Here is a 25762-nt window from a genome sequence, read left to right as displayed (position 1 = left end):
AAAAACTGATTGGCTTTTGGCAATTCATTTTTATTGAATGTTTTCATTGTGCAATAGATTCTTAATCGACTATGTATTTTGCTTAGAAATTTGCATGTTTCTATGTCAAATCTATCTGATTTGGTTTGATAGGAAACATAAATGGCAGCTAGGTGTCCTGTCTGAGAACAACCATAGGTCGTCCTTTGTAGCCATATTAAGACCTTCAGTGGTCATACTGTGAAATACAGGCCTCCATCCTGTTCATTCATACATAACACTCTCCATGCATGCCCGTATCCTATTACATCAACATCTCCTCTCAGCAGTATTTGATCTCGAACCGCAATATGCCGGCATCCAAACGGGCTTATGGAACCAATATGGCCGGAACGTTGCATAGTGAAAAGGCTGTGCTTGGAGGTTGAAAAGAGCTTTGTGAGGGAAATTGAAGAATGCTGAGAATAAATGTTTTCTCTATAGGATGTGCTCGCTAAAGTGTGCTGTGTTGGTGAATAAATGATGAAGAGGAAGAAGGGCCTGTCCTGCTGAGCTTGTCAGTTTTGAACAGCTTTGTGTGTGTGTGTGTGTGTGTGCGCGTGTGTGTGTGCGCGTGTGCGTGTGTGTGTGTGTGTGCTGACAGCATAGTGAGCTCTGGCCCACTTATAGTTGTCTAACGGCACATTTCAGTGTCAACACTTTGTGGGGACTGAAAACAATTTCTCTGCATATCAGCAAAGATAAGTGGTCTTAAACAAAGCTCAGCAACGATTAACAGTTTTTGGATCCTTTGTCCCAAATGAGTTCAGAAGAGAGGATGTTGGGTTTAGACAAAAATCAAACTGGGATTGATGCATGAAACTATTTGCAACTGGCTAATATTTGCAAACCTGAGTTTGTTTGGGCTTCTATTTCAGATATGAGTACATTTAAGTCAGTTCTCAAAATTCCTCCATCTATTCTGATTTAAAATTGCTTTCTAAATAAACTGATGCCAACACTAAATTAAAAGTTGTAAGTATAGTATTACTTTATCAGATAAAAAGGCACAGACTACATAGGACAATGTATAGCCCAATAGAGGTTGCAACCTCTAACAATGTTTATTTTTTTTCCCAAATGGATTAATTTAAGAAATGCATCATATACTGTATTTTACAATCTGAAGCATCAGTTTTGAATTAGAAACACCTTATTGTGACTCTTCCAGTCAGATGTTATTCAGCTGAGGATGGCCAAAGTTGTGTTTGTATAGGCCAGGAGCATTGGACCCAAGTATTCCCATCCAGTACTGCATTCCTGATCAAACCAGTAGGAATAAAACAGTACTGCTTTTAATCTTAGCTTCATCTGAAACTCCACATTTAAGTCTGTGCTGTTATGAGAGAAAGACTTAGTCCTGGCACCATGCCACAAACAACCAGAAAGTGAGCAATAGTGTTAATTAAACATGTGACCCCAAGATGCATGTCTTTCCTGTAGTTCTTTAATAGTGAGCCTGAGATTATTTCTGTTGCTTTCCCATTCTGCCCTCTGTGGGTGGTGGCAAGTTAAATATTAGATCCTTGTTTGGTCTTTTAGCTTGGGGTTGAAATAAATGGGTCTCTGTGTGATGTCATATTGATACCCCAGGAAACAGAAAGGCATGTATTAATAATAACGTCCCAGAATCTGTAGCCAAATTAAAAAGAAATGCTACAGTTACTTTTATTTTCAAGGAATTGCTATCCAGCATTTTTGCCAGCATCTTTAATTTATTGTAGCATGAAGAACATTAAGGCCACTTAAGTCAATACAATTCTGTGCTGAGTCTCTGGAAGTGCTCGTCTTTAAAGTACAAGTCATATACATGACTGTGCAGAGGGATTCTGTAGAGCAACAATGTGTAAGAGGGTAGATAGTCACCAAAGGTTTGCTTTTTTCCTCTGCAGCACATTAAGCCACGACTTTGGAAAGTCAAGGGCAACTTTTTGTTTTAAGAAAGTTAGGGATGATTTCGATATCATTTTCTGTGGCAAATGTAAAGTAATATCACCAATGTAAATGACAACATCCAGCAAAGCCATCTTTATCTCACATTTACCAGAAGCAGACAACTCTTTCAGGAATTTTTCCACAAACCATGTCTTTACAATATGGCAGGTGATTATAGTACCAACAAAGACACTGGTATACCCACACTGTGTGCGTGTGTGTGTGTGTGTGTGTGTTTGCATATGTGCAGTGGTGTGATGAGCTGCAGAGGTGTCACCTGCTATTGCGCTGCACGATGCAGCATTCCTCTGGTGTTGACAGGTAGAGGAGGGTTTCGGGATATGAGTGCTGACAGCGGTCTTTCAGTTTGAAGCAGGTGCTTTCAGACCATTGTGTCCCTTCTGTCTACCTCTTTATTTTTCCATCATTCTCCCTTCATAATCCAGATTTCTTTGTAGCCTGTAGCTTTTCTCAGGCACAGATGGAGAGAGAAACAGATCAGCAAGATTCATAATACCAATACTGTCTTAGCCAGCCTACTCAGAAACTGCAGTCATGAAGATATGAAGTAGCAGCTTCATCCTGTGAGTTTTAGCCACCAGACATGGAATGATATCAAGCAGAACAATTAAAGCTGACAACTTTATGTGAATATGTTATGCACCACAAAGGCTTAGATTGTGCATAAATAAACATCTAATTACCTTCATCTGGTTTCCTTTCAGTTTCTATGAATGTTTAATGCCACAGCTAATGATACTGCAGTGGTTTAATTGTAAACGCACATGACAAAATAAAAATTCTGAGTTGAGTCAAGCTGAAGTAACAAAATTATGCAGGCCACGACAGTGTAAAACGGCAGGGTAATTAAAACTAGGAAACATTCTTGAGTGCACTAACATTGCAATAAGAGCAATAAACAGCCAAGTGATTTAAAACATGAGTTATGTGCAACTTTTCTCATAAATCAGCCAATTATTCACACCTCTAAGCTGCATTAGACCCTCACACACAAAAGATAGAAAAATCGGAGCTAAAACTTAATTAGTGGTCAGAGCTCTCAATGACCACAAAAAGGGCATCCAGACAGAAGTACTCCAACTCTGAGAAGTAGAGCCTTTTTGTTGAGTAAAAGGGAAAAACAAGACATCAAAAGGCTGGTTCCCTAATTTTCACTGGTGCATTCTGATGCATCCTGGTTGACATGTATCGACTTTGTGAGAAATGAAGAAGGAAAAAAATCAATAGCTTTCACATGAATGCACAACAAGCAGTTTAGGTGTGTAAATGCAGGATTAGATAATACAATAAACACATTAAGAATGCACTTACACTCAAACACATAATGCATGTTCCTCAAAATACTGATGAAATAGTCACCAAAAGGTTAGTACCAAATTCAAGGTTTCTCTTAAATCTCTATTGCCTAACTTTATAAAATTATTATTAAAAAAAAATTAGAGAGCAAAAATGTGCAGCAGATTTGCTTAGTAGAAGGTTGTAGTTTTGAAACAGAAACTAAAGGAATTGAAAGGCACATAGTCTTTACACCTATCAGCAATATGCGTGAGTGTGCGTGTGTGCGTGTGTATGTGTGTCAAAGAAGTGTGTGTTGCTTTATGTATTTATAGACTGAAAATGGTGGTTTATAAAGCTCCAACAGCTTTTATTTTGATCATGTTGTAAGACACAATGTCACACAGAACTAACAACCCATATCAACTGCCTTCATAGTTGACACTAAAGCATAAAATATTTCATCACCAAGTATACAGTACTATAGTATAATAAATTGCATGTGGAATGCATAAGAAGCCAATGCTGGAGTATTATTTACCTTCCTACTCCACTGAAATGCAATACAGATACGAGAGTAATGGATGTAAAGGTTTTGAATTTTAAACAGGTTGTACAGGTCTGTCATGATCTAAATACATCTTGAATAAAGTTAAGATACATAAAATATAATTTTGCAAAGGGGAACACGTCCACTTTTGGTTAGGGAGTCTTGAGGAGTCATTTCACAAAAAGCAGCCTGAGAAGTGAGGTCCGCATTTAGATCCTTTGAAAAATGGGAGACATGCAGAACAGTCCTAGTTGATGACAGATTATGTCTAATTGACCGGTCATTAGATCTGAGCAATGGCCAGTAGAGAAGTACAGACAGACAGTCTGACTACGTCTGAATCAACGAGCCATGGTCAGTGATTTAAAAGGGAAGTTTTCTCACAGCAGCCACCTGCCAGAGACCTGGTGTTGTTATTTATCAAAGATTTTGATCCTTTTTCACTTCATGGTTTAACATTATACAGCCACAGATGGTTAGGTTTAAAATAAAACTGAGCTTGACAAACTTTTTTTTAACCTATTTTGATTATCAATCCACAATAACGTTCACACACCTAAAGATTTATCAAAACATTTTGACTTCCATTTGTTTTGCTCTGTCTGTTTATATAAGATTTACATCTCTAAGAAAGTTTGTCTTTAGGCCTTTTTATGTGTCAGACTTTGCCTCAGGACCAGTTCATACAAAATATACAGAAATAGAATAAAAATTAGTAACACATTCCTGTTTAAAAAAAAAACAACAAAAAAAAACATTAGATTGATATTTGAAACTGATCTTTCAATCTGTTTTTATTACACACACATAATAAATGAACATGTGCATGTTAAATTGCCTTGGGCTTGGCAGCATAGATTTGTGGGGAAGGCGTGAGGACAGCCAGTGATGTCGTATATCAAAAGCTCCTCTGAGTTAGTAATCGAGAGAGAACCTCTGCTCTGCCACAGTGTGATTCTGTGAGTAATTAAGCCTTGCTGGCATTCCGAAAGGGTGGATAAATATTTGGGTAGACTAATTCCTTCGTTTTTCAATCACTCTAAAGTTGTCAGAGTGCATTCTGTGGGTGCACAACTTCTTCTCTTCTGCAGTCAGTGAATTCAAGCTACTTTCTTCACACATTTGAAGTGCATATTGAAAGAAATCTCTTTTTTCAGCTAGATTAGTTCAAACTAGCACAGTGTCCATTTTGTCATGAGAGGTGAAATTTGAGATAGTGACAAATTACCTTAGCATACTGGGGTCTTTTTCTTGTTTGAAAGATGCCTACAAAACTTTGACCCCTGAACGAGTGACACAATGAACTAATCTGTGTCCACGTTTTATTTTCAGTTTTTGGATCACTTACATAATTTTTTTTGTTTTATTTCTCCATTACTGCTCTATTTTCTTCCAGCCCCTACATCTTCCCGTCTGTGAGAGTATCTGTTTCCGAAGCAGGATCACAAAAAATTCAGCAAGTAAACTGAACTGGGATACCACCAGTCCCATCACAATCCTCCCCCCTCCTCACGGCCAACACCTCCCACACACAAACACCAACCCCTGCCAGAATCTATGCGTGTTTCAGATGGATGTGACTGAAGGTCATCTGGATGCTGACCTGGAGCCAAACAGGCTCCGGCTCAGAAATTCAAATATCGGTTGTGTTGTTCCTGTTCGGGATCTTTATGCAGCTGTGAGGGCAGACGGTACAGATTTTCCCGTAAGTACTGAGATATTCTAAGATTTATGCAGGAATTAAATCCACCTGGGCCTGTGTGGAAAGAGAGGTTTAAAAATAAAGAAAGATCTTCTGTTATTGATCCTCAACAGAAGCACTCTGCAAATAACAAAAAATAGTATACAAAATTAACATTTTCATTTCTTTTCATTGTTGGATACATTTTAAAGTCTTCGCCTTGACAAACTGGAAATAAAATTAATGGACAAAATGAGTCTTAATGAATCTAAATCCACCAAAACGAAGAAGCTCTCAATCATATAACCCGCGGTTTTAATTTTACCCTCTTCTCCTCAAAGTGCTGTGAGATTGAGCCTCCGGGAAGACTTAGCTGATCCAGCGCTTTCACTATGTGCTCATTCAGTTTCCATAATCCCTCTCACATTTCACATATTTCCACAGAACATTAAATTGTACATGTGCACTCTGCAGGATGTGGTGTAATTCAGAGTTTCTAAAGCCTCCCCGTCTTCTCCCAGATGGCTGCACGAGCACAGGCTTGCAGTCCGACTTCATCCATCACAGCGTGAAAATTCTGTAGTCCTCAGGTCCATAAAGGAAAATCGTTTGACCCATCACATTGTCTCTCAACAACACAAAACTACATTTAAGTTCTGCATAAGGAATTAAGGCATTATGATGATGTAAAGGTTTTGTCTTCGTAAGCATTTCAGCAAAAAGACCATGTCTTGCTCTGTGTTTAACCATCAGCATGGTTTATTTATTGAAGATTTCCAACAAATATTAATGAATTCCCTTTATGTGGTTCTGTATAAAAGTGTGTGACAAAAACTTGACCTTAATGTTTGTCACAAGTTAAATAAGAAGGGCAAAGAGCTGTAGATTGTCATGTTGCTAATGAGCCACCTGAGATATTATTATATTATTTCTTACTGTTTGTTATGCTATGTTATGTTGCTTCCTGTTATGAAGCATGGCAATAGTCCACAGCACACTAACAAGTCCACCTTTGAATTGCTCAAAGGTGGACTTTGACGCTGTAAGCATGCTAGATACATTTTTGCAATTTCACAGTGTATTTTCTTGTTGGTGTTTGCGATCTGCAGTACTTTAGAAATAACCACTGACATTCTGAAGCATTTCAGCAACAGATCAGGCTTGCATGAAAATATTCTTATGCGAGTGACTTTAAATCCTTAGGCAAAGAAGAGTACATCAAAATTCTTTCACAATGATATAAAAAACTCATTCCTCAATAGGATCACAATGGCCTCTCTCAACATGGTGCTACAGGTCAGCATTTAAAACGGACAGAGCCAAAAACATTAAGCTTCAGCACGTGGAAACAAATTAAAATTGGAAAGCAAAAACCAAAAACTGATGAACAACAACAACAACAACCAGCAACAAAAATCAAAGATAACACACACACACACACACACACGCACACGCACACACACACACAAGAATGCATGCATGGTACTTTGAATATTGAAAGAAATTATAGATTTCAAATCATCGACTCTCACTTGACACTTCTGATTGATAAGTTGGAAAATTTTCAATAATATCGTCTTACATTGTGGGACTAATTAAAACATTTAGGTTATTATGAAATATATGTAATAATCTCAATGAATTCCACAGGTAGACAAATCATATTTGCCTCGTTAATTTAACCTCATTAAAAAGCTGGATCGTAAAAGTCAGCTACAAAAAAAGGGTCTTGCAAGAAAAGACACACTATCTGATGAAAGTACCTCCCATCCCCACTGTGGTGTGAATGTATGAATATGATTATTATTACTATCCCAGTGCCTGAGGAACTCGCTGAGTAACATCAAAAGTAATAAACTAGGTCCTCTTTTATCTAGTTGGTGATTGAAAGTGTAACTCTCATTGGGTAAAAGGTAATTTCTTTTGTCATTGCAGCTCAGAATTTGAACAGAGACAAAATTTAGAGATTAGCTCCTTTACTTTTAAACCAGTCACTAGCAGATTTTTGGAAAGCCGAGCAGTGCTCAAGCCTTGAAATGCTCACACCCATCACTAGGGTTCAAGTTATAGGACTCACATTTTAGAGTGGTGCCAAAAGGTACACATAAAGGACACATCACCCTTCCAAAAATGACTTGGCATGAGATCAATGCCACTCGGCTAAAATAAGCCTCAGCAGTGACTGGGATTTATTTCAGTACGACACAAACGTTCGCCTTTAATCGCTGTGACAACAGTTTTGCTGGAAAAATAATATGTTGAGTCCCTGCAAAGTTTGTTGGTACTTTCCGTAAGAATGTGCAAAACGCTTTAGACCAGCTTGACTATTTGTGCAGCTGCACAATCTCACATGAACAACAACAAAAAAACAACTTGTAAAAAAAAAAAAAAAAATCCAAATCATTTGAGAACATTTATTGAGTGGGGGAAAAAAATCCCATGTTTAGAAATAATTGTTTTCAACAAAATCCCCAGTGGTGCAATTGCTTTCAAAACAATATACAACCCTCCTTTATGAATAGGGCAGTCATAGTCTTTTCCTGTAACATTTATGATGTGCTGTATTCAGGGTAAAATCTAAATTCAAATTCTAATATAAAAATGTCATTTGGAAAACTCTTTGGAGGTAAGCACACTATAATGGGTGGTTTGACTCTTCAAACATTAAACTAACAGGTATTTATTGCTCACTGTGTGACAAAGACCGACTTAAATATCAGCCTGTCTTAATCAGGTTTTGTTGTCATATGTTCATAAGTTTTACTTCATGACATTTCAAACCAGTTTTCAGGCTATGTACGTGTGTAATTACACGTCTTCCATGCAGCAAACACACCTTTTTTTTCCCCTGAATGTGCATTCCATCTGTGTGTGTGTGTTTGTGTGTGTGTGTATCTGCATGAACCGATTGTACAGAAACATGGAGCTTCTTCTTGTGTGTGCACTCGTGACATCCTGCTGCTCCTCCCATCACTGTGCACAGAGCCTCAACTCTTCCTCAAGGTCACAAATCAGGCCAGGTGGCCATTTGGAAAGATTAAGGACACAGTCCTGAAGAAGAGGTGTGTTTGATTTATCATACACTATCTGCGCTGCGGAAGGGGGAGGGGGCAGCGGTATAAGGGCTGGGATTTCAGCAGACACCCAGGAGGTTTCAATCTCTCTAAACCCTTCTAAACGTTACTCAGCCAAATGGCGGCAGTGAAATAGAAGCAGGGGAGATATGAGAGGAAAGAGTGGGATAAGGGAACAGGGAGAGGAGGGAGAAGGGAAGCAAAAAAGGCAAAGTGTAAACGAGACGGAGATATTAAACCCACACTAGACCCTTTGATAAATGCTTGCTGGGGCGGCATGCCACGGAGGCGTGGTCTTAAGGTGACAGGCTCTGCCATAGTGAACAAAACTGATAATGCATATGGCCATAGGATGGAAGCAGTAGATTCTAGTCACGCAGACATGATCGAGGAATAATCCGCCCTCTGCTGTTGCAGGTTTTTATTTTCCAAAGTGTGGAGGGGAAAAAGGCGGAAAGGAGAAGGATGGCGGTGGAGGAGACAGCTGGAGGCGGGGTTTGCTGCAGGAAAGGCCACCCTGATGACCCACTCCTCTTCTTCTTTCCTCTAACTGTGTCAGTTTTCATCTTGTAAGAGCTGACCTACCTGTTCCTTGGTCTCCTAAAATTTGGTGACTGCATGTGCATACACGCTGCACAACAAGGATTATGTATTGTCTGCTGACACAAAGACTTTACAGAGGTGGCAACACCTTCAAAATGCCAACTCACACCTACCTTCCTTCAATGTACAAAAAGGAAGGTGCAAATTGTCGGGACAGCAGCAATTAATTCTGAACGGACAGAACCTGGAGCTGTGAGGTTAGATTTAAAAGGCGCATGGCCTGTGAAAGCGATTGGGCTTAATTGTTTGATTGATTGGCTGTGACTGCAAGGCATATTTCTGAGGCCCCTCTGTGGCAATCAATGAGTCAATGAGTGCCTCGCCAAACCTAACAGCTTCCAAGCTCGCAATTCAATTATGTGGAGGCCTTGGCGGTCCCTACCTGCAATCATGTTACGAACGCAGCTGACATCCCCTCCTCCTTCAACTTGGAGTTTATTGCTGCAGATACAGGATGGGGGGGGGGATAAAAGGGGTATGTGGAGGAGAAAAGGGGTTGAAAAGAAGATGCAAAGGAGGCGGGGAGATTTGCTTTATTGGATTGGTAACAGACACTACATACAGTATTGGACACAAATCAAGTTAGCCTCCTAATCTGTCATTTAAACAAATTATGTTAGGTGGTGATGCATCAGCAGTATCGCTACACTCCAGGGGGTTGAGGTGAGAGGGAGGGATGGTGAAAGGGAGGAGCAGTGATGGAGGGTTGTGTCCAATAGAGATATAGGAGAACAGGACACTTTATCAGGGAAGCAATGGAGGGGAAAAAAGAGAGAAGTTAATGGTGGCTGGAAGAAACACTTCAGGCATTCTTTAAAGCATAGTGTTTTTGCAAGTATTGTTGGTGTAACCATTATATATAAATAATATGTAGATGCTGGAAGTAGCAAGTTATGTGCATTTATCAATCGCTTCTGATACCAATCTGATTTCTAATGACTGAATGACAATATAATATAAAAGTCAGAGTGTAAGCAATGGTTATATATGCCTTAAAGTGATTTTATTCAATTATATTATATCACTGCTAGTTCATTTGTGTCATGAACATTTCAGAGCCTTGTAACAATGTAAACTAGGCATGTTTATGGCTGTTGATGAGTAAAGGCTTAACTGAGTCAATGAATTATTTAACACTTTTACTGCACCTTGTGATCATCTGAAAGGTGCCAACACTGAATAAGAGGTTTAAGTATCCTACTGCAAAATGAAGGTTAATCGTAAACTGTATTTTTTTAGACATAAAATACCAGCATTATTTTAATGGTTTTTTGTTGTTGTTGTTGTTGTTGTTGTTGTTGTGGTTTTTTTAATCACAAATGGTCGCATTGAACTGATGGCGTGTATACAACACAAGAATTGCTTGAAGAAATCTAAAGAAAAGACTGACTGTCATGTAACGCGGTGGTGGAAAGCGGTGAGGCAAGTGCAGCAGATCCAGATGAGATGAATGATGTTTTTTAATGTAGAAGAATTTAAGAATTGTTCAAGTTTATAAACCTGATATGTTAAAACAGTAGATGCTACAACACAGAAACGTTGAACAACATCATAATGTAGTAGCACATCAGTGTGTCAGTGTACTGAAACCTTGAGAAAAAAATAACGTGATGTATCTGTAGAAAATAACTTTTCTTCCTTTGATAATAGCCTACTCTGTTAGTGCCATTTTAAAATTATTCATTGGCAAAACAGTAAAGAAGAACCATATCTACATTTTATCAGACGTAATTGGTCATGTGTGCCAGATAATTTTGACACTATTTGACTTTTTTACAAGGTAAAAAAAAAAAATAAATCAGTGTTAATGAAAGTTTTGCCTTAGCCGAGAACGCAGTGACATAAGAAACAGACTCTAGAGATGAAATGTCATTCAAACACTCAAGCAGCAGAAAGTGTTTTCTAAGTCCACTAGTTTGTATTTATGTATGCCTGCCTCACTGCGTGCGCTCCTCTAGAAACGAATCTCAGCCCAAGTGGCTGCTGAAATATGAATGCACGATGTAAATGCTGTGCTATTCCACTTGTGGTGCCTCTGCAGTCGCCGCCTTATCGCAATGAGCTGTGACAAGGGAATTCAGGGAGAATGGGTTTGCATGAAAAGCCATTTCTGCTGCCACTAATTGTCTGTCACAGCAAGCTGATAGGCAGCAGGACACTGACAGCGCTGAACATGGAGGGACACAGTAAGATTCTGTGAACCCAAAGGAAAAAGTGAAATATTTAAATGTTCTGATTATAACCGTGCTCCATAATTACAAGGAAAGAAAAATCCTTGAAATGAGGGAACGCATGGAACTGCTACTGATGGATGAGGCTTTATAGCATTATGCACATTTAGCTACGGCTGCGTCTCATCAAATTAAAGACATTTTAACAGCTTAATTTAAAATGCATATGCTTAGTCCTTAAAAGCCTCATCAGGGGATCACAATACAAATCTAAGCAGTGGTTACTTGATTGAAAGCAGGGGCATTAAGTATAAATCATGTTTGAGTTCGTTACCCTTTTCATCAAATAAATTAAGGACAATTTGTCCTCTTTTAAACTCGAAAAGTTAACTCAAAGGAAAGACCCGAAAAAATTAGTTTGAAAATCCTTTTTTGACGATTTGAAAGCAGCTTATTGCAAACAAAAGTGACGAGGCAAGTAATAGCAACGTAGTCAGACTAAAACTTCCTTAACAGTAAGTTATCAAATTAATATTTTCTACTGTACTTTCTTTCCAGTTTTAAATAACAAAATAATCAATCGACTATTCTAAAGAGCATTTTTGTTTGAGTTTTGAACTATGAGGAAAGTCAAGACAAATGCAAACCCAAGAAAAGAAAAACATGAAAAATAAACAATTTATTAAAAGGTCATCCGTACATCTAATGAGCATGGTGAACATAATTAAGGGTCCCCATCAACTCTAGTGGCCAAAGGGCTTCTTGTCAAATTATGTATATGTAAGAGAAAGAGTCAGGACGTTTCTGGAAATCCTTATCAACCTACAGAAAAGATCAATTTAAAACTTATTCATTTACATGTACTTTTCCAACAAATGTCAGACTAAATGTTTTCACAAAACCTACTTTTGGAGCAACTTTTTCTTTCAGCTTGATAAATGTCAAACATTCTCAGCATGAGATTATGCTACTACCATAAAAGGTGAAAATATTATAGAGCTTTATACAAATAGCTAAATGGTGACTCAAATTTCTCCACTTTATCTCATAAACCCATTATTTTAATGACAGTGGTAATATTTTTAAATTCACTGTGCCATTAGAGGGCCATTCAAAAACAGTTTTGTTTTTTTTTTGTCTAAGAAATATTGCTAAGCCTTGAATAGCTTAATTATATCATATGTTTATTAATTATTCTATTGTTTATGTACAACCAAACAATGAATCAAAAGAGCAACTTGTCTATTGCACAAGACAATTACTGTTTCAACTACTTTTAATACACATTTACATAGATGTGTCTTCAGGTCTTTTACCATCTACAGTTTCAGTGATGTGACACAGGAGGCTCCATATGGCTTATAAATTAACACAAAACTCCCAAAGTCAAGGATTATATTTACACTCGGTGGTGTGAGGTGGGAACGGAGCAGCACTGCTTCACCTGCTGTGTCGGTGTGGGGCCTGACTGAGGTGTGAGAGCAACAACAAGCAAAAGGACGATGCAGGATGGAAAACACCTGTCTGGATTGCTTACACAGACTGTTAGGAGGCTGATTCAACACTGCGGTCTGAAAATATCACTGAAGTTTCTAATGTTAGCTGTTTGGTGTGATCTCTACGGAAAATATGCAGCGCCTGGCATAGGAGCAATGCAAATTTAGCTTCCAGGAGGTGTGAGAACTAAGAACTAAGTTAAGAATGGCTTTTCCGTTTATCAGATCTCCTTCCCTTTGTCTTTACATTCTTTATCAGTTTCTCGTTTCTCAGTCTCCAATTCACAGTCAAAATTCTTTTTTATCTCTCAAGTTATCTGTTCCTCTCAGTAGTGGTGGAGCCGTGCTGAGACAAGAGCTGTGTGTTTCACTTTCTTCTTCTCTTTGAGGGTCTGATGAATGGGCAGCTGACCCAATCCAATTCAGATTCTGAAACCAAAGGAGATCCTAAAACTGGTAGCAAGCCAGGATGACCATCCCTGTTTTTCCTGAACTGAAAAATAAATAAATAAATAAAATCAGACCATTGCTGTTGTTTTAGCTGCATTGCAGTCATTCCAAACCCATCCGTTTTACCACAAGGGAAAAGAGGCTAGAACAAAGAACAAAAGGGAGATTAGGATAGTGCAGAAGCTGTGGAAAAAAAGGGGAAAAACAGCTAATAAAGGGGGCTTTGTAATGCACCATCCATCCCTTTATTCTTTTGAGATGTCATTATTACTGAAGGCCACTGACAGGACACATACACATGCTGCACTTCAGAGGCTAAGCTATGTATGTGCAAAAAATTCCTCTGATGTTCAGTCATTTTAACCCTCTTCAAATGCCAGAGAGTTATTAAACTTCACAACATTCGATGGTTTGTGCCAAAGACAGCAGGCCATTTTATTAAATACAACTTTACAACTGCTTGTTAACAAAAATAGCCAATCAGCAAATGGTATGACTACTACTAAGAGCATTTGGGCATGCAGACAACATGAAAGTCAAACTGAGCATCTGCAGAGGCTTTTATGTGACTTTGAAAATGGCATGGTTGTTGGTACCAGACTGGCTGATCTGATACAATGAAATTTTCATGCAAAACTACCTCTGGTTTACAGAAAATAGTTCAAAAGACAGATTATATTTAATTAAAAAAAAGGTTGTAGATGGCATACTATCAGTAAACCTAGATCAAATGTAAAACCAATTAGAGCAGCAGAAAATAACCTGGTGGCTCTCAGGAAACTAAGGAGTCAAAATAGAACAACAACAAAAAACAACAGTAATATTGGAAAAACTTTTTCTCATCCAATTATTCTTGACTGGGTTACAATTTGGCCTAAACAGCATTAATGTATGGATACATACTGTTGTGTATCCACAGTTAAGGCTGTTAGTAGTGATGAGTTGGTGTGGGGCAGCTTTCACCTTTTCCCCTGTGGTTAAGAACCAAACAACCATGTTTATGACCTGGAGGTTGGAATCTCTTCCTCGTTTATTATCTGAGCTTTAGTTAAATGTCAGCCTTTCTGAGTGCTGTTGCTGACCATGTCCATCCCTTTGGAATTACGCCGTTCCCATATTCTAATGCTTATTTTCTGCAGGACAATGCACCACGTCACAAAGCTCAAACCTGGCTTCTTGAACATGAAAATTATTACTTGAATGTTCTCCAATGGCCTCCAGAGTGAGCCGATGTCGATACAATAGAGCAACTTGATACAGCCAACAAATCTGCAGCAATTATGCCATGCAATCATTTTTGACCAAAATGTCTGTAGAAGGTCTTAGACACTTAGAAATGGGGAACTTATGAAGGCAAACACATACCAGCAAGGTGTACCTAATAAAGTGGCCAGTGAGTATAGCAGGTATCCTAGACTCCTGACACCTTTTGGGAGAAAATTAAACAAGTCAGACCTATAATCGCCAGACTGTTGTCCTATAAACCCACAATTGGGCCACAGGTGGCAAGGGGAAAAGGACAGACAACAGCTGAAGGAGGAGTGAGATAGTGAGGAATAATCAAAACAGAGGGCAGATGGGAGAGGAAAAAAACTGAAAATCAGAAACGCATAGGCTATAGGAATATTGCTTTTTTTCCCCACCCCCTTCCTTCTTTTTTTTTTTTTTTTTATTCTTTTCACATCAGCTGTCAGGCGGGACAAACACACCCCACACGGTGAGTTGTGACACATGGGTGTGTCGCGTTCGGCCCACTTTCAGATCCTGTGAGTGTCTGGTTTTTCTGGCCCTAATCCTCTCACTGAGACTGACACGATTCCCCTCCACCTCCGCAAAGTGGACTCCGCCCCCCCCAATCTCTCTTTTCTACTTTTACATGATAAGCTAAGGTTAATGGAGGACAAGCAAAAGATGTAAAGATAGATTTCTCAAGCGGTTTGAAACGCCTTCATTCTTTTTTGACAATTACAGCTGAGAGTTGCCGCAGCCAGTGGACTCAGACTGAGGTAGGAGGCAAAACAGAAAGAGTCTGCAGTGAAGCATAATGAAACAAGAGGCATTTTAAATGTAGAGACCAGGAATTGAAATGGACAATGTTCGAAAAACATTAAGCTAAATTGTGAATCTGTTTAAAATGGTTGTGCAGTGACACCAAATATTTAACCTCAGTACCTGATGTCCAGTGATTTCCACCAAGAAAGTCCCTCTTATCTGCTAATAGATCTTCATAATCCCTCAGTCATGCATACACTGTATGCTGGCACGTTTTAATGAATAAGTGTTGAAATTTGTCTGCTAAAAAAACAAAGCTCATTATTCATCTTGCAAAAAATATTCTAACCCTCAATCATTTGTATGAGCTCAAAGGCAATTGAAGGAATAATTTGCATGCTGAATTTAGTATATTGTAAAGTTGGTGAAGAAGAAGTGAAAAGATAACACTCAAGTTTCAAGACACTTAGACACAGAATATACAGTAAGATTCAAATGTGTCATGTTTAAATAACCAGCTCCAGATTTAAGTTACTCTTTGGATAGTTGTGAAAAAAATTCAAATACTGTCAATCAATTGCTCTGGGTGAGTAAAGTGGAAGAAGTGAGAAAGAGCATGCTCCAGGGGGATTGGGAGGGAGGGGGAAAAAAAAGATTGCAAAGAAAAGAGACTGCAGAGAACCAGCTGTGGCGATCAGCAGTGTGACCATAGCCATAAAATTAGATTAACTGAATTAGAGGGATTAGGCTGAATGCTGCTAGAGTTGGAGTTGGTGCCTGTAAGGTGGTGGGGGGGAAGGACGATATATGAGAGCAAATGAGAGGGAGAAGGAAAAGGAAACTTTCTTTGAGAGTGGAGCAGAAAAGTCATATTGCAGCAGAGAGAGGGGCAGAGGGAGGAGACAGCTCAGCAGATTTAGCTATCTGGGGTAACTTTTAGAGACTGACACTAAAGCGAGCAGTTGACGCTAGCTCAGTTAGTGCACACTCCCACTTGGGTTCCTGAGCGCCATATAACTCATCTTAAGCTGCAGCGCCCCTCTGTGGTGGACTCTAGGAAATTCTCAACATCGCTGGTCAAGAAAAACGACCAAAAAGTACGACCAAACGGATGGCATTTGCTGGAAATCCTTGAAACTATGTATGTGACATTAAATATGCAATAACATTAAAAACCATTGTAATCTCCCTAATCTAAGGGAATTTGTGAAGAATAAGATGTGTGTGGCTGAGACTCTCTTTTCCTCTGTACAGGAGGGAGAGAAAGAGATCTAAGCAGAGATGGTACCTTAATCAATCCGATTAATTCAAGCTAGTTGCTGCCCTCTGGTGTTAGTGCCATGCTTGTTAGTTCGCTGATGCACACGTTTTTGTTTTTGGGGTTTTTTTCCCTAACGGGGCCGTTTTTCCAGAAGATAAATCCCTCAAGTCCAAAGAGAAACAGATACAAACTCATGCTGCTTGCAGAACCAGACTGCAGTAACCTCCGCCTGGGACAAAGCACAGTGAAAATAGCTAATTGTACCTTAATGACCCCCACCAACTCCCACCACCCACGGTCCTCTTTTGGAATATGGAAACATATTAAGCAGGCTGCAGTGATGGATCATAGACAAACAGGAAGTGACAGGTTTTGTTATGAACTCTCCCTCCTACATATTCCAGTGTAATTTAGAGGCTTTGCACAGCATGCACTGCAAACCTGAAGGGCGTTGTCTGCATACTGATATCCTGCTCACAGGACCGGAGGAAACAAGGGTATTAAAGGCTCTTCTAAAGAAATGTCTTCAAAAGACAAATGCACCCAAGGAGTGAGGGTGAGTCAAACTGACACAAACTCACTGATTTTAAAGCAGCATCTGAGGGAAACCTTGTTTACCATCCATTACCTCAGGTTATAGTTACAGCTAATATGAGAATATGACAAACTCATTAATCCAAACTGTTCTATCAAACCATCAATGGATAATTTGGTTTCCGTTTCTTAATGCAAAAGATGTTTGTACAAAATGTTTTATTATTTAAAGTAAATTTCTGGCCATCTATATAACTGCATTTTTGTGCTTAACTAAATTATCGCCATTGGTGTGTGAAAAACCAACACCTGGAGGTTGCACATGAGTTTCCTTGTGTGCATATGTATTCATGTTGTTTATATGGTAAAGCTTCAACAGGACTAACTCACACTATCATCTATCTGACAGTGCAGGATCACTCAGTGAGTGTTTCCAGAGGAGTTGAAGATTGTATGTCAAAGCTGGTTCGAAGCCAGATTGTTCCCTGAGTCAAGTCAATACCTACAAGATTGGACTCTAGATTTAATGAGATAGACATTATGGAATTATGTAGTATTTGTACGTGCAGGTGCATCTGAATATGTGAAAATATCATTAGAAAGTTTTCTTATATCGGTTCAGATCAAAATTTGAATTTTGTGCATTTTTGCAATTTTCTAACACATTGATACACTTAAGGTGCTTATTTCTGTTAATTTTGATGATTACTTACATAAAGAAAACCCCAAAAAATTAGTTGTCCAGAAAAAAATTGCGCATTACTGTACATGAGATCAATTTCTAATACAGAATGTCCTTCTATGAAAAATAGGTACTGAACGTTGGCGATCATAAAAGTTGTATCCCAAAGTCCAGATTCTTGCCTGGCTTTTAAATTATTGAAATTCAAAGAGGCCAGACAGAGATTCAAAGAGGAACAGCAAAAGCAGTGCTTGCCATCCAGAACATGTTACTTTGGAAAAATCTGCCAGTTTTATTCAGCAATTCCTTTTTTTTTAAATTATGTATGCCATGATGTGTCATTTCTATATTAAAAATCCTGTTCTATTGAGCTGTTTGGATTAGGTTTAATGCAATATTCTAACTTTTGGAGAAATAAAATTCTGGAGTTTTATTTGCTGAAAGCCAAAATGATCACAATTAGTAGAAAGAAATGTGTAAACTATGTTGCGTTGTGTCCTTACATTATCAGTTATCAATTTTTGAATTATTGAAATCAGTTCATTTTTCAATGATTTATTGAGCTGTGCCTGCACTAAATTGTTTACCGAGGAAATACTGTAAGTATCTCTCATGGTTGGGTCCATGTATAGAAACAATGTGTCAGCATCTGTAAAGTCAATTTAAATAGCATTAAAGCTCAACAAAGAACTGGGTCACTGCTCCTCTTTTGCACCAAATGCCATTTGTCTTATTATGCTAATTTCCAGCAGGTGCTGAGGTGATTTTTGAAATCAGAATTTTCCTCTTTGTTTATTCATGAAGGTCAGAGGATATATGCAAATTAAAGGCTACAGACAGAATATGATAAAGACAAATAATTTGACCAAAAGTAAAAGGCCCAACATTTGAAAGAATACAGACTGACACAGGAGATAGTGTGAGGAAACTCATCAGCATAATAAATGATGACTCCAGCACACCTGACATTGCACACCACAGGAACTCAAAGGCAGAGGGGAGAATTGGAAGAATGGGCTGCTCAATTTAGAGCAAGCAGCTGTTGTGCACTTTGCCTCACTACACATCTGCCAAGTCACTGTGGGGAGAACTGAGGTGACCCAAACTGCACAGGTCTCTGTTTCTACCTTAGATTAAAAATAAATTCTGCCTTTTTTTTTTCCCCTTCCCTCAGTGGGATTCATTCAGAGATACCAGAACGTACACAATCAAGAAACAGATTTAGAACATATCGAACCAAGGTCAGATTTGAATCTCGACTTTCTCCCAAGTGAGGTTCAGTAACAGATCAAAAGTACTGACTATGTCTAGAAAATGCAACATACTGTTGTTCGTACTGTGTGATTATCCAGATTAGCTCACCAAAGGCAAAAAGAGTTTTTAGCTAGCACAATTTTCCCAGCTGCCTTGTGTTCGGTTTATTTTTTTATTTCTATTTTTTGTACAGATTTCTCAATTATTTTGGGCTTGAGGGTAGAATAAAATTAAAAAGGGAAGGCAGTAAAAACATTGACATACCTTTTAAACATTAAATGTCACCTCATAGAATAGATGACTGATGAAAATCCACAGGATTTGGATTAAAGTCGCAGACTGCTTAAATTATACAGGTTAAATATAACATTTAGAGCACATTCTTGTTTCTATAACTTAATGAAGTTAAAAGGTTTAAAGTGTTTTCCTTTGGTCGGGATGGTGTGTAGCACTTGGGTTTGTGGACATTTCTCTCAATCCAAGTTTCTAGAATAAGTGTGGTGATATTCTGTTTTAGTCAACAAAGGTTAGCTTTGAGGTAAAAATCAAGTCTTGACAGATAGTTAGCTATTTCAAGAAACATCACAGCAGAGATTTGTATGTGATAATGGAAACCAGAAGTGTCGTTGGGTTCATTCGCACTCCTAACCTTTGGGTGTAACCTGTAATTACTTCCGCTGAGCCTTTGGGGATGTTGGCAGATTAAAAACGAACTGGCCCAAGGGTGGCTGGCTGGCTTCTCAGTAAGGCGGCCGGTAAACCTCTGCTGAGGCTCACACTTCCTCTCTGACAGGAATGCCAATGCATCTCTGAAGGTGACATCTGTTTGCACAAGCTTTCCAGTTTTCTGCAAAGATCCTTCAACAAATACGTTAGGCACTGTGTACCACTGATGGAAGTATTCTTTGTATGTAAATATGAGTAAATACCCCTGTGAATTTTTTCTAATTAGGTTTCTTACACCCACACATGCCAACGTGAATCCCTTTATTCAGATCTAGCCAAAGTTTGACAAGCACCATGGGCAAAATCTTATTTGCTCACCCATTTCCAATTAGAAAAGTTACACCCACTTTATACAGATTCATAAACATATGAAGCCATACATTTCAAGGGTGTGTTATGACGGCCCTTTGTACCTACCTATATTGATTGGAGTAAACACTAAATGCCTTTCTTTTCAAAAAATGGTCACAGTTATTCCAATCACGGACACATTGAACAAATCATTATAAGTTTCTTGAAAAGTTTACATTTCAAAGCTTATTTTCCATCAAATACATTTCCAGGTGTTATATCCTAAAGCTAACTTACAAATACATTAATAATAGGTCAGAAGGATGTGAACAAAGTGTTTGTTGCTCTCACTGGCTAATTGTTTTACTCTACTACTAGCCGTAGCAACTACCAGGACATATGTGTCTCAGTTCTAAAGTTGTACAGTTGATCAAACATGTCACCAGTAAACACTGGTGACATGTATTTCACTGATGTAGTTCATTTTACTAAACTAAATTACAGTAAAACACAGTAATCAATGCTAAACAGAAACAGGACACAATTGTTGTTTTCCTAAAGACTAGTGCGCTCCCTAGTGGTAAAAAATGATAATGCGATTAAAAAAAAAACCTTTTCAGAAAATGAAAATCAAGCAAAGAATTTAATAGATTTTTATTTACAGAACATTTTATTTTAGACTACCGGTAGTCTTTGCAGTAGCGCTCAAATGACCAATTTAAAAAATGTACCATGACTTGCCATGACTTTGGGTAAAATAAACTGCACATGGAGCCTTACTTTTTTATGTTCCAAAGACACAAACAGAAAGATGAACAAATGCAGAGTTTTCAGCAGGAGGGAAGAATGACTCAGACTGGTTTGTAGAGTGAGTAATAGCAGCAGAGTCCTGCGCCAGGGTTTTAATGAGGCACTCGCTTTGCCATCTATAAACTAAAGTTTATAGATCGTGTATTTCAGCTGCAACTGTTCTAACTACCCCTGCTTGTCGCATTGATTTGTATCATTAATAAGAACATTAAAATAGGAGGAGGATTAAAGTTTGATTTAAACCGTTTCCCTCCATTGGATGGAAAAATGGAACGTTTCAGATGACTTGATATTAATCAATGGTGTGAAGCTTGCGTGTAAAATAACAGATGTTTTTCATCAGGGTGGTAAAGACAGCCACGCTTTGAAACAGAGGGACCTGGAGCAGTTTGCTCAAATGGAGTGAGTAAACACATCTGGTGAAAAGGACAGACGTCGCTTGATATGCTCAATACAAAATGCAAGAAAATAGTTCAAGTGTGCTACAATTTGTGTCCAGTGGCCAAAAATAGAATTGATCAATTCAGAATAAGGATAAATAAAACTGGGCTTGATCAAGCCTCATCAGAGCAACAGAGGAGCAGCTAAGCTAAGACAGGTTTAACTAATCCTGCTGAGGAAATCTGGCTGTTTTCCTAGGTCAGTGAGGTTGATCACACAATAAATGATGAAGAAAAACTGACCTTATGTGTAACATAGCAATTAAACTGAATGAGAATTTGAAATTCATAAAAACTGAAGAAAAAAAAATGTTGCAAGTAAAATATATAGAAAGATGCTTAAATAAACAATAATTAATTTAACCCTCCTGTTATGTTCTGGATCAAATTCACCCATTTTAAAGTTAAAAAAATTTTAAAAATTAGTTGGAAGTATTTTCCACCACTTGAGGGCAGCATTCACTCCTCAAAATTAGTGGTCGTTGCACTGACTTCATCTTGTACAGCTCTGCAAACATTTACAGTATAGAAAGACTATATTTAATCTTCAAAGTACAAAAGGATAAATTCTCAGAACAAAAGTTAGCATGTTATAGCAATTTAAATCTTAAACTTTAAACAAGCAACACACTGTAGAAGAAACACCAATGAACAATCATTTTACTGCAATTGTGGTCTTTATTTCACATGTTACAACCGCATAGAGTTGGAATGAAAATCAGAGAAAAAAGAACAAGTGTTAACGCTTAAAGTGAAACTGAGCCCATCAAACAAAGAAAGCAAGATAATAAACCCTGAAACAATTAAAGCTGTTGGCACATTGAAAAGAGAACAATTTTGTGAATTGACTAAAGATATATCAATGTACCAGGTGTGTGTTACATTTGTTGGAAGCATAAAACACAAACCTCAAGCTAGCTAGTAAAAAGGACTAATAATAGAAATCAATCTTTTTCTTGTTATTAAAAAAGCTAAACATCCAAGTGAGGCAACTAGAACTCATTATGAACTCCGCAGTGCACTGCAGGATTATTACATCAGTGCTTTGTAACATCATGACTTAGAAAAAAGCAAAATATAAAAACAATCGGGTACATCCAAACTGTGACCTCAAAATTAGTCAGTGTGGGAAAGTACAATAAAAAAAGCAACAAAAAGTATCATATATTGCTGCTACTAAAGGAATTTGTCCATGATCAGCTGTTATCTCTTAACAATTCCCAAATTAAATAAAGGAAAGCAAAGGAACTCAGTACTTGGTGTTGAAAAGTGAACTACAGCAAAAATTAATTGTAATACACCCCATAAAGAGACAAATTAAATCTACAGACGTTGAGATATCAGTATGAGAGGTTGTTTTTCTTTCAAACTGCAGCCTGGTCTAATGTACTGCCTCTTTGTAACATAAGTCAATACAATGTGTAATCAATATCCTTAGAAATGATGTTAATACTTCTAAAAAATGTGGTAGGCTTTTTTTTGTTGTTTCTCCCAAAAAAAAAAAAAAAATCCATAAGGTGACAAAGTGGGTTTATCATCTTTCTTCACTCTACTCCAGCTGGCATTGTATGAAAGGAAACATACCGCTTTTACTTCCTGAAGTCGAGGACAAAAGACTCAAGAGTCAAACTGAGAATGAAAATGCAGATTGAGAAAGGACAGGCTGAAACTGCACTGTCCCAAATTTGGTTCAAAATGTTGAAAGGAAGACTCAACCTTTAGAAACGTAGGTGCAAAAGATTTATATTAGATTTAATGGAGACACTCTTTTCAAAAGGAAAACACATAACAGACTACTGATTCATAAATCAGCCTTTAAAACCCAGCAGTGTGGATAAATAACTCCTAACAATCAGAAACAATGTATTACTCGTCTGGGAGAAATTGACGATAGTTTCTAGTTTAACTTTAGCCCACACGTTATTATCTCAGAAACACAATGTGAACTCAGGGCTTGTTACTGTTAACTGTTGTCATTAAAGTTACATTTTTGGCAAACGGAAGCACTAAACATTCTCCTCAACGTTGTCCCTTCCTCTCTCATCTTCTGGGTCTTTCAAAAGAACTCACACCCCTTAAACTTTTCCACACCAACACACTGTCACATCACAAACACAAAATGTCATTTATTGTATTGGGACCAATATGGCGTAGTACATAACTATAAAGTGGATGGTGAATGACACAAGCTGAATGGTTTTTTTTTAGCAAATGAGCAATGTTAAAGTGGTGTGCATCTGTATTCAACCCACTTTCCTAATGCAACCCTCTAGTCTGTATATTTGAGTGCAATCAATTGCTGTCAGAAAGCACCTAATTGGTTAATGTGTCAGTTATGCTCCGTTGCTTTGCCAAAGCAGCGGAGCATTTAGAAATTAACGTTACTGAACAAACAGCATTATGAAGACGAACAATAACAATAGACAGAGGAGGTACAAAATATAAGGTTAGTTTTTTAAAACACTATCCCGAACTTTGAACATCTCATAAATGGCTGTTCAATTGGAATCTGCTGACAATAGACAGAACAGGTATAAAATAACATAAGGTTAGTTTTTTAAACACTATTCTGAACTTTGAACGTCTCATAAAGGACTGTTCAAGTGGAATCTGCTGACAAGACAACTATTAGTCGACCACTCCATGAATCTGGCCTTTAAGGATGAGTGACAAGAAGAAAGTCATGTAGAAGAAGGGACACTGATTAGATGTAAAATGTTGTATGTAGTAGAGATCTTATAGTGCAAATCAATACACCATCCCCATCACTAAATGTGGTGGTAGTGTCATGATGTGGCGGATGCTACAGACAAATCAGTCTAAGTTGAAGGAATAGAGGTGATAAAGGCTGCAAGAGATTTGAGACTGACATGGAGAACAACACATCTAAACATGCATGCAGAACAACAGTGAAATGGATTGGTGTTAGGATGGTCCGGTGAAATCCAAATCAGGCCAGATAGGACCACAACAAACCCCATCCTCTACTTAAAAATGATGCACTACTTTGTGTTGGTTATCATATGACTCTTGGAAATTAGACAACGGTTTGTGATTTTGATGTGACAGAGCATGAAGCAAACTGCTAAAGGAGTACAAGTACTTTTGCAAGTCCCTGCATGTGCTGCAACTCCGTTATTAGGAATTAACTGCACCATAGTATGATAACCCAAAAGAGTAAAATGTTAACATTGGTAAAAAAGATTAATCGTATTTTTAAAAAAAAATGTAAAAAGAATTAATACTGGAATCCCTCTCCTGTGCAACGACTGGTCTGTGCTCACACCTCCAGTGCAGGTGGTTTTGGCAGTGGTCCTAACATTTGTGCTTCATGGCGAGCTGCAGAAAAAATTGGGGGGGATTAAAGAATATTCAAGAGAAGAATGCCGGTGTATTAAATCCCACCATTAAAGTTACAGACTCCTCCATAAAGCGCATATGGAATCACAGGAATCAGGGTGCATCATTTAAGTTATTTCATAAAAATGAAAGCTGCCAAGTAAACTACTCAGGCTTGTTATTTTCAAATTACACCTTCTGGAAGTTCATCTATCTTATTAATAGCAGTTGTAATTGGCTTTATGGGAGTCTCATTAGGGAGATGATTAGGGTGACCAGTCAAATGCTAAGCCACGGGGTGGAGAGATGTGGAAAAACAAAACAAAATGCACATGCACGCACACAGTCACACACACAACCAGAGACAACAGATGGAGCATGAAGCTTTGTGATGACGAGAACTGAATTCTACAGATCGATCCAGTGGGGGCAGCAGAGCATCACAGACAAATTAGCACTGTTGATTAAAACAGAGCGGTGTAGTTAAAACCGTCTGCAGCCGCAAAGTGAGCTGCAGAAATGAGACTGCAGAAATAGACCAGGACGAAAAAAAAAAGTCAAGGTGACCTGCTGGCAGTACTGCAGATGTTTTCTTTTTGCTGCAATTTCTTAGAAAGCTGAGATTCACAGCATGAACAGGTAACCCTAAAACAACAAAGAAGACTAATACCAATATTGGTAAAAATGTTATAAAAATGATGTTGCTTACTGGTAAAATATAACAACAGAGATTTGATTATTTGTAGAATTTAGTATTCAATATGCTACGGTGCATTTATTTTCTTCATAGCAATGCCTACTGTGATATATTTTCAGACCACCCAAGCCAAGAAGGCAAATTTGAATGAAAGATCTTGACAGGTTTCCTTGCTTGAATTTGCATTAATCTCTCATCCGTCAATCAAATTAATACACTTTACAAAATTAGCTTAAGTAAACTAAATCTACTTTCCCTGCAAGCAGTAACTTGAACAGCACATCTGAATGTGTTGAAAATTAGAAAAACTCAAAGGTTTCACAGTGTATCCAGTAAAAACAGCATGTGTTTTACTAAAAAAAAAAGTGCAAGCCATGTAAGCTTTGAGGCAAATTGGATCAAGCGGGATGAGAAATGGCAGCAAATGAGTCATTCACTGTGGGGTTTACGTAGTAATTTTCT

General features: G+C 38.1%; 1 protein-coding gene across 4 annotated transcripts in view; it reads right to left on the bottom strand.

Moving 5' to 3' along the window:
* stxbp6 (syntaxin binding protein 6 (amisyn)) overlaps positions 1-25762 on the bottom strand; it is a 110821-nt gene that overhangs the window by 36217 nt on the left and 48842 nt on the right. For 2 of the 4 annotated variants that reach the window (XM_044142220.1, XM_044142222.1), the window contains one exon: positions 21923-24603. The exons of the other annotated variants lie outside the window; for them this stretch is intronic. In XM_044142220.1, coding sequence (XP_043998155.1) covers positions 24580-24603 — 24 coding nt within the window. In that variant the 3' untranslated portion in view covers positions 21923-24579. Of the gene's footprint in view, positions 1-21922; positions 24604-25762 lie in introns of those variants that run through there. 4 annotated transcript variants of the gene reach the window in all.

Source organism: Gambusia affinis, linkage group LG16, assembly GCF_019740435.1.
Source record: "Gambusia affinis linkage group LG16, SWU_Gaff_1.0, whole genome shotgun sequence".
NCBI lineage: Eukaryota > Metazoa > Chordata > Actinopteri > Cyprinodontiformes > Poeciliidae > Gambusia > Gambusia affinis.
The sequence above is the reverse complement of the archived record's forward strand: the minus strand, read 5'-3'. Positions and strand labels throughout refer to the sequence as shown.